The 18,061-nt window shown below is 49.5% G+C and overlaps 2 protein-coding genes across 2 annotated transcripts; one reads left to right on the forward strand and one right to left on the reverse strand.

The window, feature by feature from the left end:
* Positions 1-1,825: 1,825 nt before the first annotated feature.
* LOC128722218 (ABC transporter G family member 20) lies at positions 1,826-14,914 on the forward strand. Its single transcript, XM_053816073.1, has 11 exons — positions 1,826-1,960; positions 7,580-7,749; positions 10,769-11,065; positions 11,131-11,350; positions 11,435-11,802; positions 12,770-13,004; positions 13,074-13,438; positions 13,515-13,603; positions 13,673-13,849; positions 13,918-14,004; positions 14,072-14,914. The coding sequence occupies exons 2-11, from the start codon at positions 7,640-7,642 to the stop codon at positions 14,281-14,283; spliced, it is 2,160 nt and encodes a 719-aa protein (XP_053672048.1). The 5' UTR covers positions 1,826-1,960; positions 7,580-7,639; the 3' UTR covers positions 14,284-14,914.
* A 218-nt stretch (positions 14,915-15,132) lies between these two features.
* Positions 15,133-18,052, reverse strand: LOC128720647 (biorientation of chromosomes in cell division protein 1-like 1). Its single transcript, XM_053814326.1, has 3 exons — positions 17,817-18,052; positions 16,813-17,744; positions 15,133-16,744 (listed from the first exon to the last, which is right to left on the reverse strand). Exons 1-3 carry the CDS (start codon positions 18,047-18,049, stop codon positions 15,162-15,164), a joined length of 2,748 nt encoding a protein of 915 aa, XP_053670301.1. The 5' UTR covers positions 18,050-18,052; the 3' UTR covers positions 15,133-15,161.
* Between the last annotated feature and the right edge of the window lie 9 nt (positions 18,053-18,061).

The following is an 18,061-nucleotide window of genomic DNA, read 5'->3' on the forward strand; positions in this document are numbered from 1 at the left end:
CACCCGCCGGTTGCGTCCGCTCGTCTCCCGCCGATCGAACGAAATCGATAAAGAAGTGAGCTAACGGTTCCCCATTAGTGCACACGCAACACGGGTGCCCTAGGAAGCTCCCTGAGAGCGGTGGCTGGTGAGGCGTTCCCTGCGGGGGAAGTACTTTTCCTCGGCGCTCGGCCGTTTCCCTCTCGCTCCGGACCGGACTTCGGCCTCGGCCTAGTTTAGTTTTGTCGTTTGTTGTTGTCCGTGTTCGCTGCCTGTTGCATTTCTTGGCCCTGCGCGCCCTCGGTACGAACCGTGGGGTGATTGTACCCGTCCCGAGTTTCCCAGACCTAGAGTCAGTCCAGTTTTCGAGCTTTTCGGGGCCTTTGTGTACGTACGCTGCGTGGCTAAAAATAGCCGTCGTCGATCGAACGAAAGATCGTCATCGGGGAGATGATCGTAATCGGCACGTACGCTTTTTTGAAGGCGATGGAAATCTAGCGGAAAACAAGAACTGGGAAACAAGGGCGAAGATGGGAGCCAAGGGGGTGATCAGTAACTTTAACGGATTAACGGCCGGAGCTTCTCACCCATGTGACCGTGAATGCCGAGCCATTAGAAAAAAGGAATTCTCCTCCGAAATGTTGAAAAACATGTTGAAAACATGAAAAACACTGCATGGACCAGAACAGAGCCGAGAACAAAAAGAACACACCAACGTGCGTGGTGCTAAAGAAACACAGTGCCGTAAAAGTCAACGTAAAATGAGCCACAGCGGGGCAGAAATTATGCAAAAATTTTGCACACGAAACTAAAAACACGCTGCCCTTACAAAGAGCAACAAAAACATCAACAACAAAAATGCAACGTATAATTCGCGCATTTTAGCTGGATCAAGTGGATGTGCCGGTGCAAGTGTGTGCCCATGTCGGAGTGTGAATCCGCGTGCGTTTGAGGCATTATTTGTGGCCTCATTAGTTTTTCCAACCACACCGGTCTAAGCTTAAGTTACGGCAGCTGCAACTCGGGTAGAAGCGAAAGTGTGCGGCGGTTTGGATTTTATTGATTTTTTTTTGGACGATTCTCTCATTTTCGCCACATTCATTATTGCTTCTGCAGTCCTTTTTGGCAAGCAGTCTTTGGAATCGCTTTGCTCGATTCTCCACTTGGCCCGCCTTTTCGCAAACGAATCCACTCGATCCTAGCGGCGAGTGCGTGTGTCTGTGTACTCCGATCTTCTCCGATGCACCTCGATTCACCGCCAGCTCAATCACCCAACCCCGGGTGGCTGCTATCAGCATCACTATCGTCTTCGAGGGGTAGCTTCTTCGCTTCGATCATTCGATCGTGGTGCCGTGCCCGAGCGCTCGCTGCGTCGCCCAATACATAATGCTTTCGTTTTCGCTACGCGAGATGGCGTTACATAAGTGAATATTGTCTAATTTCTTGAATGAAGCAACGTCTGCTCCGGGACTTTCGGTGACGATCGCGGACGCGCACCGGCAACACGGGGATACGCGAAACCGCAGAAGCAGGGCGCGCGCGCGTGTGCTGGGGGAGGGGGATCTGTGGAGTCGGGGAAAGGCAAAATTACGGTGGTCAACTTGGGACCGCGAATCGGGCGCACCATCGACGTCATCTATTTGTAACTGTATTCTTTACACCTGTTTTACTATATTTCGGTGCTGACCCTATAACCTGACGAACCGGCAGTACTGCCTCAACCAGAGGTCTCAAGTGACAGGATTAGGAGTGCGTGTGTGTGTGCGTGTGGGTGTGTATGTGTGTGCCGCAGGCCGCGAGCCGCTCATCGAAAGTGAAGGTGAACGGCGTGCTGTTGGGGAGAAAAGTGTGCTAAAAAAATATCCTCCACGACAACCAACCCGCGAAACGGACCCAACCGTTGGGCGGACGGCAAATAGTGCCTGCGGCGGCGGTGGCAGAGGTGGCGACAACCGGGCTGCCCCCACCAGACGACACGAAGGTAATAACAACGGCAATATCGATGGTAAAAATATGTTTAAGCGAGGAAAAAAAAAGCATACAAACCCACCACCTACTCTCACGCCACCGATCGGTTAAACTTGAACTAGTTTTCTTGTACGGTCCGGTGTCCCGGTTTCGCCCCACCGGGCCGGGTATCCTGTTGGGGGACGAGTGGGAAGGTGGGACGGCGATAACGTACGATGTATTAGGAACGTGTCCGAGCCGTAGCTCGCGTCGCTAACGACAACGGTTTGAAGCGTTGAAGTCACCGAGGGTTCGTCGCTTGCTCGCTAGCGCAAGTCTTTCTCTTGGAGGCTTGGCGCGAGCATTCTTTTCGCGTTTTGTTAATGACCGAAGCGGAATCAAAGGCGATGCAGGCGACCGTAAAAAGGGGGCACTGAAAAATGAGAAAGACTTCGATGGTGCCGAGACCGAGACCGAGAGAAAGATGGCGAGCTCGTTGGAGGGAAAACCCGCGGTGTTTTGCTTCGAACTGCCGGCCACCGCCGAGGTTTATTATTATTTTTTTCTTCTTCTTCTCTCTCTCTCTCTCTCTCTCGCTCTCTCTGCCCCCCGACCCAACGACCGGCAGCTGGGCGATTTCTTTCGACTTTCTTATTCTTGCCAGCCCGATGGCCTTGCGCGCGTGCTGTGATGCAACGTGCGGTGGGCAACTGAAATGTTATGACAACGTGCAACGCACCACTCTCTGCGCGCGCGCGCGTTCGAAGTCAAGGCAGATCGAAAGCGTGCCCGCATGGCTAGCGCGTGGAGGGAGGCAAACCGATGGAAGCCAGAGGACATCGGCTTGGCATGCTGCTTTGTTTTTCTTTTCTTTTTCTCTCTCTCACTCTCTCTCTCTCTCTCTCTGTGTCTCGGGGTTTTTTTTTTGCGTCACTCCATCTGCCAACCGCGACAATGCAGCGGCTCGGCGTGCGCTTTAACGAGTGCCACGAGTGATCCAAGCGCACTAACGATCGCGAAATGATGCGCACGCCGGCAAAGGCGATGTTGCTTTATGTTTGCTTAAGGTTGGTGTTTTTTCGCAGCTCTTGCACTGGTGTATGTCGCGCTTTCCGGGTTTGCGTGGAGCGAACGGTGCGTGCTGGTCTGTGGGGTTTTAATTTACATGCCACGCTTTATGCCGCCTGTGATTCACGGCATCCAAATGCCACGATATAGGGTGGGTAATTAGGGTCGATTATGGCGTGGCGGAATGTGCGCATCCTGCGCGTTGTGCGAGTGATACGCTCATTAGCTCACCGCCGGATGGTTCCGTTCCTATCAATCGCATCGATCTATCGCCAAATTGCCGCACGTGGGGAATTTATTTCTGGTTTTTTTTTCTGCTTTCTTTCGGGACCGGATCGTAGCTATTACCGGTGCCTTGCTTGCCGGATGGCGCCAGCGTGGAACGGTGGCCAATCTAGCTGCCCGAACTAATCGAGAGCACGCTTGTCGATGGCTCAGGTAGCGCGGTAATAAAAAGCCGAATGGAAAACTGATCCGCATGAAAATATCACCACGAGAAGGGCACACCGATTGCCATCCGTTGCGTACGATTCGGGTGGATCCTGTTACGCGTAACCCGGCACCCATCGGCGCAGGTAACCCGGTCCAGATTCATCCCCGTTTGGGGATCAATTTTCCAAGCGATCACGCGACCGTGGGAGGGTGCGAGGGCGACCGGTTTTCACTCTTGTTTTTGTTTCACCGTCTCACGCGCCTCATCTCCCATGGGTTGCTTCGAGTCGGCGCGTTTCTGGAAAATAACACCACGCTCGAGGTGATCTTGAAGCAACAGGCAGGCCAATCGCCGGCTCTCGGATTGGCTCTCCCCGGAAAGCGGGCCAGATGTGTCACAATAATGTGTGTCACGCGTGTCACGGAGCTGCGGGGGTGTCACGCTAGATCGCGAGTACTAGCGGCGGGCGGATGCGAACGGATTATTCAAATATTTACCATCGATCTCGTTGCTGGCAAGGCCGCCACTGCCAACGGTGCAGGAAGTGTTGAGCGCTGAAGGCAAATGGGGAATTGCAAGCCCAGCGTGATAAAGGTGTGAACAAGGTACACCGATCGCGGAAGGTTCGATGATGTAAACGATCGTCTAGCGTTTTTTTTTTTGCCATATCTAATTCAAACATTCAACCTCCACGCTGTGATTGAGACGGTGCACAAGTGCTGGAGAAATCGCTGATCGCTGGGCAAACTGTTCTGATCTGTCTCGAGAGGCTGGGAACATTTGCGTTTTGCATACATTATTTCTAGATGTACTGATACGGAGACCCCCTGTTTGCGTAACGGTTGTGGAACCGACGCTAGCAATAGTTGATGTTGATCGTTTAGCATTACCGCGCAATAAGGAAGGACGTCGCGGAGTATAACGATTTAAAAATGTAATTGCAAACGCATTTGTGACTATTTATTTGACACAATGACCAGTTTCGTTTCCGAGAACGCACTGCTTTCGAGCAATTAAAGCATACCCTCGAAAGTTATGTCATGCTTTTAGCTTATGCGACGTTCAACAATGCCGGGGTAATCTGTAGACCGCTTTCATCGATCGGCGGAGCAAAACTCAGCGCAGATGCGTCTCGAATATTGTGGCACCACAATAAATGCATCCGTCCGTTCGATCAATCAAAATGTCGTTCCGTTCCTGCGCCTTCGTGCAATCGGTAGTAAATCATAGCACATGGCTCAAATGCGTGTGTAATTTCGGAATCAATCCATTCCGACGGCCAATCGGATGTCGTTTTGCTGCATTGTGCAACGCGCGTGTTGCTGTACACCGTACTTAAGGGCTCTCTCGCTCTCTCTCACTCGCTCCCTTTCGCACTTGATCTGCCTTAAATGCGCACGGCTCGGTGCGAGGCTCACGGTAGCCGCACCAAACCCATGGCCGTTAAGGGTTTGCCATTCGCATTTTGAAGGTGAGCCGGTGCGAAAAGTAAATGAACTTCAATGGAAGCGAACCACTTTGGAGTTGCTGTGTGTGCGCGCGCGCGTGTTTTGCAACGCCACCCGATCGAGCCTGATGTGAGCGGAGGACTTTCGATCGGCCGGAGCCGGTTCGACGGTAGAACGCTCGATCGCGGTAATGCACCCGGAGCGCAGTAGTGGGGGGGTGAGTTCTAAAAGCCGCATCGCCTACCGGCAATGCCGTTTGGCATTGAGCCCGAAAGGCGCACGCCGACCGAGACCGACCCGCGCTAGAACGACCCGGTTCGATTTGGCAATGGCAAAGGATCTTGCAATCATCCCCCCCCCCCAGATGCAGGCAGGATGCACGAACCACCCCTCTTGGGCTGTTGGGGTTGGCGCAATTGCGAACGTCTCTAATCACCTTCGTGCGTACGTCCAGCGAAGCGACGTGGCACACGATATGAGATGGCGCAAGCGCGTGGTGAACTGTGAACCAATTAGGCTTTCTATCGATACGCCACCCTCTCTGGGGGGGTTGGGAATGCAATGGGGAGGGAGGAGGAGGTGCGCATCACCCCGCCAGATACACCACGATGGATGGTGCACCAATTATAGGCGCTTTCCTATTGCATAAAGCTCGTCTTATTACGTCGCGAGATTCGGATCCACGGCATCGACCCTCGAATGTAACGATCGAGCCGCCCCGTACGTTGTGTTCCTAAAATTTGCATATCCGTTCACGACACTCACACGCAGCTGGTGCTGGCGCTGAGGATCGAACGATGATCAAAACCGTGCACCGTACGAGCCTTTCGGCTAAAGCCGCCGGCGTAGTTGCGGTGTACTTGCGTGCCACGCGGCAGGGGTGACCTTGAACGGGCGATTATGTTCAAGTTTGCTTCATTAATCGTCAGCGACAGGCCACAGCAAGGGCAGCATCTTGTCCTGGGACATGCCACCAGGGGCTGCAGACATTCCTGACCGTGCTGGGTTGGCCGGCAAGCACACTGACACTTCTTACATCATCCAAGCTCGGCAGCAGATGCGCCTGACGCTAGCTTACATAAGCACTCCCGGGAGTACAGAGTGGTCGGTCAGTTGGTCGACGTTCGAGAACGGTAAGGTTCACGCGTGGGTTTCGCACCCCTGATGTGTGTTAAAGGTGCGTCGTCCAGAGACCATGAGCCGGGAACTTTTATGCACCTTGCAAACATCTAAAAGGATGAGCAATGAGGTAGCCTGCACGCCCCAGATAGGATGCGTCTAGAGTCGCGCGCGAAGGTGAACGAAAGTGAACGTACAACCGCGAGCTGAATGTGAAAGCTTTTCCTCTCTTGCTTTGGGGCCGCGCGAATCGGCGAATCTCAGCTCGCGTTGCGCCGTTTTCGCTGCGAATTTTCTTAGCATTGGGTGAGGCACGAAAGTGAGGCCATTTCTTTTCGCGCGTTTCTTTTGCGCGGCATCGTTTCGCTTTCGGTTTCGTTTGCTGGTCGCGTGGAACGAGGCCAAATGGGTTGGGGGGGCTTTTCTTCCTTCTTTGGCGAATTCGTTGACCTAGTCGCGTTGCTGGTTAATGACCCTTGCCGAGAAGCCCGTCCCTGGTCCCTGGCACCAGTGGCGGTGATTTCTTTGACGTCAGGCCGAAGGTTGCCACCAGGGTTGGTTGCGGTTGTGGCGCATCCTTGGGCTTCCAGCTTGGAGCGGGTTCTCGTCAGAATAGGGCAACATGCACGCAAACCGGCTTGGCTGGTTTTCGGTGTACGGAGCTGGAAGCTGGATGAACGGAGCTCACGGTGCATCGAGGGTTTTTTATTTGCTCCTCCTTTTTGCCAACCGGCAGCAGTCGCGCAGGTTTTCCTTGCGCATGGCAGGTTTCACTGCCAATAAATCAAACGCGAAGGTAACGTGATGACGAATCGATTTATTCTGAAACGCCAACAGGATGTTTATTTTTATCGCCATAGTAGAATGCCATTCCTTTTCGATCGATCATTATTATACATTGCATTTTTTTAAACTGCTCGCCAACTTAAGATCATTATTGTGGTTAGCTTCCTGGAGCAAAGGAAACATGCTGTAAATTTCTGTAATGTACTACTTTGCGAGTTGAAAGCCAAAATATCATACAAAATATGTTGGAATCTTGCTTCTGATCCCTTTTCAAATAGTCCAATCGGGAACGCTTTTCTCAACATTTCATTCATGGACACCGTTCGGATTGGGAACGATGAAATAAGACACCGACCGAAACCCTCGGAATTGTAAACCGGTTTAAAGGGCGAATTTGCATGAACCGACTCCATCCAGGGTCGGTTGCGAGCTATCTTGCGCAATCTAGAATCTGTGTGTCTTTCCCAGGGCAGGAACGACATTTTTAGAGATAGCGGAACAACCCTCCCGGCATGTTTGTATTCGCACCTAAGCGCTAACGAACCAAGCTGACTCTCCATCCAGGCAGTCAAAGCTCAGAAGTACCGATGCAAACCTGTCACCGATTCACATCGTTACTCGAGGAGGTGCAAATATTCACTAGCTCAGAACAAACAGTACGAGCTCCAGCGGGCGCAGGACTTTTTCGTTGGTCATCGTTTTTTTTTTTTGTTGTCATCGATTAAGTGCGGCTGACCCTTGAGCTGACTTTCCCGCTTCCGTACGCTCATTTCTGGTTCACTTTGGTATTCCCTTCCAGGACAAGGAACACCACCAGCAGAAATCAACCCAACCCGGCCTACGCGACTCCGGCTCCAAGATGACTGCGGTGGAAGTGATATCCGGCTACAAATACTACGGCAAGGCGAACGATCCCAACAAAAAGATCGTTCTGAATCACCTCAACATGAGCGTCACCCGGGGATCGATGTAAGTAGGGATCTCGCCTCCGCAACAGGTGCCAGGTGTTGAAATTCGCAGCCTCTTCGCCTAGCGAAAGGGACACCGGTCTGGCCGGTTTGCTGTTCGCTTCTTGCGCCCTCTTTCGTCTCGTGTTTAGATGGATGGAGAGCGAGAATTTGTAATGAACCCCTCGTTCCGAACCAGAGTAAAGCCCTGTTGGGCGATCGATTAGCCGGTGGAAAGCGTCCCCTGAAGGTCCCCACGGGTGAAGTTCAAGTGTGGCCAGCAGTGGGCCCCCAGCAGTTGTCCAAGGATGCGCCACCGTGCACCAGGTGGACGTCCTCCATGTGGTGACATTACAACACACTGTCTCTTCGATGCGTTCGATCGCGTCAACCGTGCCGGAACAAACCAACCGATGCTTCGGTTGTGTGGCGTTGGATCGATTTCATGGTCAACGACAAATTCTCGCCCTGCCGACCGCACGAGGAGTTCTGTTTTACGGCCACCGGTGGTGGCGGATGGCATGAAACGAAAGCCGTTTTCACTTGCCCTTCGAATGGGCCCGCGTGGTTCCTTCCGTAGCCGGATCGTGCACGAAATTATGCAGACGTCGAAGCTGCCGGCTCAAGTTCATACGTAAATGCGCCGGCGAGAGACACCGCCAGCGATGCTCACAACCTGCTCGTGAAGCTACGGCCATGCGTGATCCTATGTGTGTGTGTGGACTTGTGTGCTTCATCCATCGCGATGTTGTTCCCTTTTACGGTGAGCTCAGGGCAGGCGTGTCCTTCCATTGCGTGATGGATCAGAGATCATGCACACGTCCCGATCCTGCATGTACGTGGAACATGTCAAGGCCACGCGATCCTCTCTTCACCGCGCTGGGACCTTTAAACCACGACCATGGAAAGGTGAAAAGCTCCGGCTCGTACACCCAACGGCTCCACGGTCGCTTTGGTCTCCACCGTGATGATGAATGCGATCGTCCATCGCGATCGTCATTGTTCCAGGGGGTGTGAAAGAAATGCTCACAAGTGTTACATCGTCGCATCCATCGTAAGTGGTTTGCCGATGCCGGGAGATGCTGGAAGCGGCACAAATAGCATCCATTGTACACAGACCTGCGCCTCATCACGCATCGCAGGCTTGGTGGGTTTTTTTTTCTTTCTCGCGCGCGGTGTTACTGACTGATTTTCGATGCTCCCGGGCCATCGGGCCTATTGCCAAAAGCGACGGTTACATAAAACGCCACCGGAGCCGATTTATGGCCCCGATCGGCAGTGTGTCATAGAGAACCGGTTCGGGATGATGCCAGAGAGAAAGAGAGAGAGAGAGAGTGCAGTGTGTTATGGCGAATGTGGAGGTTTTTCGTTTGTTTCGAGGAATTTCGACTCGCAACATACCCGCGTTCGGTTGGTGCCATTTATGCTGGGCTAATGGGCATCGATTCGGGTGGCTTTGGGTGGTATTCTATGCACAACAATGCGACCCGTACCGCATCGAGTGGCGTCACGTTACATGGCAATCTTTCGCTTATCTTATTCAGTTGATCTGAGAGAAAAACCCTGCCATGCGTCAAATATTCATGAACGCATTGATGATGGCGGAGCTTAATGGTACCTAATTTAGCTACATAAAAAAAAAACAACTCGCAATGCGTGAATTAAATACGCACCAAAACAAAACCCTAATTAGAATGAGTGCTTCCAGCTGGGTGGTTTGTACTATTTGGGTGTGTTTGTACTATTGCCCCATTTCGTGGGCGCCCGCTTTGTCACCCCATTGGCCGTGAGGTGGCTCAACAGGGTGGAACACAGTGGTGTTGTAAATGCATTGTTGTTTTACCCTTTGCGCAACATCGTGGATTAATATCTCTATTCTTGCGGCACCGCGGTGACAATCCGACCCCCAACCGAGGCTTAGTGCCCTTGCATTGCACCCGGCACCCGGCACCTTCGGAATCGAGCCTGAGCCGTAATTAATAGGTGCCATTAATTAGCTGACCACTTGCGGTGGCCATTACCGCAGCTGACCCATTTGAAATGGGTTTCGCGGGCGCGTGCTCGCACGAAACCGTGAGATAATGGTGCTAGTGCGGTTGAGCCGAACGAAAAAGCGTCCAAAATAGAACCACCTGGAAAGGTAAAAGTGGCTAAACATTCGGTTGCCTCTCGCACACGCTCACCTTCGCCAGCGACGCCATTATTGCACCCGGGGGTTGGAGATCTGGCAAAAAAAAACAATCTGGCGGCTCTGCTCGAGAATGGCATTAACTCGAGAGCACCACCGCATGCATGGGGAAGCCAGTTTGGGGTGGCTTTCGAAAGCCCGAAACTGCATTAACCTTGCCCGGGTTGCAGAGTAGCGGCTCAGGGTGGCCGGGGTCAGCCACGGAAGTGAGTCACCCGATTTTGGGGTAGCTTTACAGACGCCAGCGACCCACCCCGACGTTGACCTCCTTCTAATCGATGCGTTTCTATTTTCGATGCCGCCCGGTAGGTTGCTCAATCGCGCGTGCCGATCGCCCGTTAACGGTTTTGTTGTGTTTTCGATCGACACTTTGATTCGGCTAATCCGACGTAGGTTTGGGCGGGTGTTTTTTTTGATTTACTCTCCGTTTTACGCACGGATCGTTTGCGTAACGTTTTCCGATGGAGGGAAAAGCCCCACATACACACACACACGCACACTCACGTGGGGTGAGTAATGGCGGTGTACTGAGCTGCCGCCAAATAAGTGGAAAGAGATTGAGTACGTCCGATGGGCAGAAGGTCGATGGTGCAAGGAAAAAGAAAACGCCATTTTAACATGCGCTGTCACCCGATCGTAAGGATTCCAAGCTCGCATTTTTCATTGGTGTTGGAGCATGTTTAAATGCTAACCCCAAGTACACCTTTCGACTCGAGTTGTCTCGATATTTAAATGTTCCGCGTTTAGCTTTTGTAACTGTCCCTTGTTAGATAATATTTCCCTCCCCAAGAAACACACACGCAGCCTGGGCGCCCGTTTTAACGCGCTGATGTTCTCTCGCCCTTCGTTACAGTTACGGACTCCTGGGTGCCTCTGGTTGTGGCAAAACGACGCTGCTGTCCTGCATCGTGGGGCGAAAGTTTCTCAACGATGGTGAAATTAGCGTACTCGGGGGAACCCCTGGTACGACTGGGTCGGGTGTACCGGGACCCCGCATCGGTTACATGCCACAGGACATCGCGCTCGTGGAAGAGTTCACGATCAAGGAGACGATCTACTACTTCGGTCGGATATACGGCATGTCGAAGGAGAAGATCCGTGAGCGCTACAAACTGCTCAAGCATCTGCTCGAGCTTCCCGGTGATGATCGGTAAGGACGATGAGGATCCTCTCTTGCTCTGGGGTGGAAGATTTCATCGCTTGATTGACTTTCAGGTACGTTGGCAACTGCAGCGGTGGCCAGCAGCGGCGCGTATCCTTCGCTGCCGCCATGGTACACGAACCGGAGCTGCTCATACTGGACGAACCGACCGTCGGTCTGGATCCGCTGTTGCGCGAGAAGATTTGGCAGTACCTGGTCGAGACGACGAGTACAAGCAAAATGGCTGTGATTATAACGACGCATTACATCGAGGAGGCAAAGCAGGCAGGATTCGTACGTGTCAGCTGCCGGCGATATTGCCCCCGGGGGCGACCGACCGCTTATTAACCACTTTCCACATCATCACCGTCCACACAGATCGGCCTGATGCGGAACGGCATTCTGCTCGCGGAGGACTCCCCGACCAACATACTGGAGCGGTTCTCTTGCACCTCGCTCGAGGAGGCCTTTCTCAATCTCTGCCAGAAGCATGGCCCCTCAGAGGAGGCTGATCGTACGACACACCAAACGCAAGCACTCCGGGCGATCGTCGACGCGCAAGACCTCAAGAAGGTGATACCGGCGTTGGCGACCAACGAGCAGAAGGCGAAGGACGGTGGAGGACTGTTTGCTGAGAAGCGGAAACCGCTTACCAGCACGATTAAGGAGCTGGTGAGCTTCACGACCAAGCGCCGCATGAATGCCCTGCTGTCGAAGAACTTCCTCCAGATGATCCGACAACCGGCGTGAGTAGAGCGTGGAGTAGTTTAAATTGCAATAGTTACCTCCATTTGCGGATGCACCAGAATCGAGATGTTGGGGCGGATTCTTGCAAATCGTGATAAGGGGAAAATAGAGAGAGAGAGAGAGAGAGAGAGAGAGAGAGAGAGAGAGAGAGAGAGAGTGAGCGAATGTATCTCGTGTGTGTGTTTACGAATGCTTGGCTGAGTGGCTCATGTTGGAGGGCTTTATAAACCCTCCTTTTTTAGTACCGTTCTACATCTCATCGCCATCTCCATTATCCATCTCTCATAGAACGATCATCGATTAGGCAACGGACAATGCTGGACGGACATGACCGCGGAAAGTCGCACTGGGCTGTGTCACTTGTGACATTTTGGGACAAGGGAATATTATCTTATCGTGTTATCTTGTTAACAAACTGCAAACAAGTACCCTTCTCGACTTGCGTACCGCTATAAGATGTACATAATTTGCTTATTGAAAAGCTTCTGAAGGGAATTACGACCTTCCATGAATGATTGGAAAACCTTCCTTTGATATACATCATGCAGAATTTTCAAAATACTACCCCAGAGAACTAAACACGCTTTTTTTTTTAAATCGTATGAAGTCATTACATACAATATTAATGGATTGTGGTACTCCTTTAATCAGTTTCTTCATTTGTATACACATTTCAATTTATCACTAGTATTTTCAACCTATCTGCTTTAAAAATATTCTCAAACGATATACTGTGTGTTTATTAAAATAAGTCCTTTCTTTCAAGATTTACCTGTGATGTACCTAAAAGTAGCACCCGACAGAACAACCATCAAACGTATCTTTCGCTCACAGCACGTTCCGTTCATGTTTACATATTTCTTAGCACAAAACCTCAGAACAGATCATTTAGTGCTCACCCATGCGCCTATACGTAACCAGCAATTTTGTTTCATTTCCGATGCCCTTTCTGTGCCCCGGAAACAGTGGGATGGTCTTCCTGTTCCTGTACCCGATATTTCAGCTGGTGAGCTTCTACATCGCTGTTGGCGGTAACCCGAAGGGCCTTCGACTCGGCATAGTCAACGAGGAGCTAACCAACATTCGACATTGCTTCAACGAATCGCTCATGACCACCTATTATCGTGAAGACTACGAATGTGATCTATACAAAGTGTCGTGTAGGTTTTTGGAGAAGCTCAACCGTAGCGTGGCGATTCAGGTGAGTGAAACTGATACGAATAAGCGCGCTTGAAGTGTTCTACAAACGGCAGATTGCTCCCTAACGCAGGAATATTACGACACGTACGAGGACGCGTACCGCGACGCGCGGAAAGGTAAAATTCTCGGGTTCATCCACTTTTCGGAAAACTTTACCGAGTCCCTGCAGGATGTGCGGGATAACGTGCGCGACGCGGACGACGGTTCATTCCACACGTCCGAAATCAAGGTGTACCTGGACAAGTCGGATCAGCAGATCACGTTCTTCATAGAAAAGAAGCTGCTGCAGACATATCGAGAATTCGCCGAAAGCTTAATGACAGATTGCCGGCTACCAAAGCAGTTGGCCAACATACCGATCACCTTCGAGACTCCCGTTTACGGCACGTTCGACGAAGAGTTTACTGACTTCATGGCACCGGGCGTTGTAATGACGTAAGTGAGGCGGCAGTAGAAGCGATTAAAGAGCGATATATAATGGGTTTTTTTTTACTGATTCTCATCACCTCAGGATGATCTTCTTTTTGGCAACGCTAATTACGGCCACCATTTTCATCACCGATCGATTGGAAGGTGTTTGGGATCGAACGATCGTTGCTGGTATGTGTCGTGATCGTATGTACGCTGTAGCGGATAGCTTCATCTAACATGATGATCATTTTTACTTAGGAATAACCGCACTGGAGCTTCTGCTGGCGCACATTATCACGCAAACGTCCATCATGCTGCTACAGTGCATAGAAATCATTCTGCTTGCCACGTTTCTTTTCGATGCGCAGAACCAGGGTAGCAATATAACCGTCGTGGGTTTATTGATGCTGCTGGGTTTCGCGGGGATGTTGTATGGTAGGTGACAACGAATCTACTAATCGACTATCAGCTACTAACATGCCATTCCCGTTTCCTCTTTGCAGGCCTTCTTATATCGATCTTCTGCGATGCGCATTCGACAGCCAATTTTATGGCAACCGGTAGCTTCTACCCCATGATCATCCTGTGCGGTAAGTGATCGAGTCGTACGAGGACCGACAAATAGATTGTAACACTTTACATTCTTGTGCTTCACAGGGATCTTGTGGCCCCTGGAAGGTATGCCGCAGTACCTGCAATACATCGCGTACTGTTTCCCATTCACCATACCGTCGATAGCGGTGCGGAACGTGCTGACAAAAGGATGGAGCATAACGAATTCACAGGTCTACATGGGATATGGAGCCGTTGGTGTGTGGATAATAAGCTTACTGCTGCTCTGCCTGCTTGGGCTGAAGATAAAGAAATGATTCAGCGGGATAAAGGGTACGATTGGGCGGGATTTTTTTGGTAGTCACTGTAAGTAATATTTAATACCGAACAAATCGGGCGATCATTTTCGCCCGGGTCTAGTATGTACGTTTTATGCTCCCTATTTGATCCCCATCACTTGACTGGCGGATAGTAGAAAACAAGGGTATGAAAACATGGGAAGAAATGGTTTGTCCAAACTTTTGAAAACCCTCCCCCATCACTCCACCTGGTCATGTGCTTGTGTGAAGAGACGTATCAAAAGCTATTTAATCTATGTGTGTGAATTTTTCGCTGTATATAAACTTAATGTAAAACGCAAGTTTTTCCTCGATTGTATTTTCGAATGGAAACAGTGTTTCGTGACACTTAGCTTAATATACGACCAGGAGAAGAAAATAGGCACATGTTTGTTTTACCAGTGCGCGACAGGGAAGCATCAAACATGCAACCAAAACGAGATATGAGGATTATATGAGTAATGCTGCGTAAAGTAACGTATCGCAGAGCATACATGAATAGCAGAGGAAGATAAATAAGTAACTGTGGAAGTCTGTCAATGCCCTAGTTTATAATTGTTTGTATTATGTTTCTTTTTGCTTATTCGTGGAATGTAATGAAAATAAACAAAATGCGTACAAAATATATTGCACATTGGTCACATTGGTCTTGATCATTCGGGCAAGCCTGAGAAGCTTTACCAGAATTTTAATTGAATTGTGTTAAACAAGTTTTATGATTTTCTGCTTCGGAATGTTGATAGTTTCCATTTTTTAAAACCAATATAAACTTTTATTTATTATAACATTTTACATTATATGGCTTAACTTCAATAATTAAACTATACAAACTGGGATACCAGTTGAATCGTGGAAAATCATCCCGAAACATTCGTCCGTGTATCTGTTCCCACCGATGGAGGAGTATTTTTTTCCGTCAATCGATTTCTAATAGATCGTTGCCTCTGAAGAGCTAAACTAGCCGCATTATGTCCGTTGGATGCCAGATCGAGGGTTTTGGATAGCCCGTTAATGCTGGTGCAGTTGCGTTTGGGTTTGGCACTGCTCAGCGTATCCGTGATGGGTCGTTTTGCTGATTTTTGCACGGGAGTAGTTACTGTTAGCGAGAAAATTTTCGTACGGTAATGCTGCACCTTGAAGCTTTTGCTGAACGTGACGCCTTCTGTTTTAGACCGTAGATAGTTCAGCCGTGTCTCGTCTATCTTAAACTCTTCATTATCTTCCGGAAAGTAGAGCAGTTCCGGATCGGCGATCGGTTGTTCCTCTTCTATGGGTTGCTCCAACTTAGGCACTGGCGAAGAAATCAATGGACCAGGCGATTTGCGCTTACCGTCACAAACAAACTCCAGCTCGATGCCCTGATCCTCTATAGCTTGTCCATCGAATGTTTTGTTTCCGCTAATGTACTTTTTTGCCATTGCGAGTGTCTGATCGCGGCATTTCTGTTCCTTGCGCTGCATCTGCTTTCGTACCTTCATAAGGCGACGAGCCTCCGAAAGGTTGGATGCATATTTCGGTTTACGAGCCTTTTCATCCTTCCACTGCCATTGTCTTTGAAGCGATTCTAAAGTGGCATCGTCCGTGTGTGTATCTCCGTTCAGTAGGCGCTTTAGTTTAGAATCCTCAGTATTTGTCAACATTTGATCGATAACTACTGGCTGTACCGGAAGAATTATGGATTCTGGTTTGCAATACGACTTTAATGTCTCTGGACTTTTTTCTGAATCATCGCCTGACTGGATACCGGAAGATGAAGAATCAATCGGTCCATTCTCGCCGGTCGGTGTTACAGACCCATACCTGCGATGCAGTTCCATACGCAGCAATGGGGAATCGATTGGATCGTTCACTGGGGATTTTTCCTTTTCAGATGGTTTTTCAGTAGTTTCTTGCGATGTTATCGTTTTTTCAGAACTCGCTATATTATCATTAGATGGAGGAACAGATGGACCGCTAGGGTCATGCTTTTCATCACCATCTTCTGAATCACGATCACTAGATCGGCGATCGGACTTGAGCTTCAAACGCTCTTGATAATGATCGTCTTGTATTTCAGATTTTGAAGACTTTTCTTGCGTTTTTGCACAATTAGCCTCCTTAGTGTTTTCATCTGCTGGTTGATCCGGCATTTGGGGTTTATCGTTGGAATCATTCTTTGGGTTTGACGGTATATTTGTAACTTCTCGATCACACTTCATGCTACAACTGCTTGCATCAGAAAGTCCTTTAATTTTCGAAGGACTATCTCGGGCGTGCTCATCGAATGACTTTGATTCTTTCGTATCCTCGTCGCTAAACGAATCTTCGCAAATTTTCAAAGAATGCTCAGACTGAGACGTTTCATCATCCTGGGGCGTAAGGTTTGGTTGCTCGGAATCTTTGGTTGGTGTGGGTGTGTCTGTTGGCGTTTCTACACGCGTAGTCGTCGGCATGCTATCCTCTGTAAAGACAAACACGAATAGTATGTATAATATTTAGCCAAGAGTTATAGTTTTGATCGACAAGTACCTTCTGGATCGCCATCACGATTTACGTTGGTACAGCTATCATCGGCACAGGCAATAATCGACGGGCGTACTGTTCCTACAAAATCATACTCGTCCTTTTCAAAATCAAACGTTATTTTTTTAGCTACATCTGCACCATCATCGCCCTCAGTAGAGCTTGACACTTTGTCTGTGGAGCTGCTAAACAATGTTGGCATTTGGGCTTCTTCTGTGATGTCGAGGCGTTCGTTTTCCTCCGGACGTTGAAACTCTTCACTGGAGGATGGAACAGCTGTTGTAAGTAGCTGGCTGTTGCTAGACACCTGTGAAAGCTGCGAATCATTTGTTGGGGCAATTTCTTGACTAAAATCAGAATCTTTAGTTATTTGATTGTCTTGCTCGTCACATGATTCTGCTTTAGCCGGTTCTTTGGAAACTTCGTGCAAAAGATTATCTGCTTTGACGTCTAACGATTGTCTACTTTCTAACGATTCTTGAGAAGTTAATCCGCTGATTGCAGATGAATTGGAATCGTTTATTTCTTCCTTCACCTTGCTTGCACTTTGTACTGGGGAGCGTACTTCAAGCGGTTCGAAAGCGGGGGACTCGAAATCATCTTGTTCCTTTGATTCGTCTAGTGATTCATCTATTTCCATATTTTCTTCAAAATGCTCCATCGATGGTTCAGGAGGTGGTGGTGGTGGTGGTTGCGGCGGGGGTGTGACACTTCCTTCAGATTTTTTGTCTGAATCTGGACTAACCGCTTCTAGATCCTCTAGCAACAGTTCAGATCGGGACGATGCTTGATCATTCCCATTAAAGGACGATTTTGGCTTCTCAATTCCTAGATAGTTGTACACAATTTCTTCTACCTTTGGCTGGAAAATGGTAGCAATTTTAGGATTCACCACTTGATCGACTATTCGCTCAACTCCTGTATCCAAAAAACCAGAGCTGAAAGAAGCATCACACGGAAAAGGATAATGCCAAAACCTGCACATACTACCAAACGAGATGGCTACTCACTCGATAATATTTTTACGTAGCTGATCCCGTAGTTGGTTCTTATACCGGATGTTATCAGACCACTCCTGCTGAACGAGAAACTTATTTACTGTTCCTTCGACACGTTGTCGAAGATTTTGATACGCTGGTTTCGTATCAACGTCTGCCAAACACTCTTTCCGAAATTGATCGAAAAGACCTTGAGATTTTAACTCCTGCACCATGGCGTCTATAAAGTGCGGATCTTCAATCATGATGTATATTTC

This window comes from Anopheles nili, chromosome 2 (assembly GCF_943737925.1).
Source record: "Anopheles nili chromosome 2, idAnoNiliSN_F5_01, whole genome shotgun sequence".
Lineage (NCBI taxonomy): Eukaryota > Metazoa > Arthropoda > Insecta > Diptera > Culicidae > Anopheles > Anopheles nili.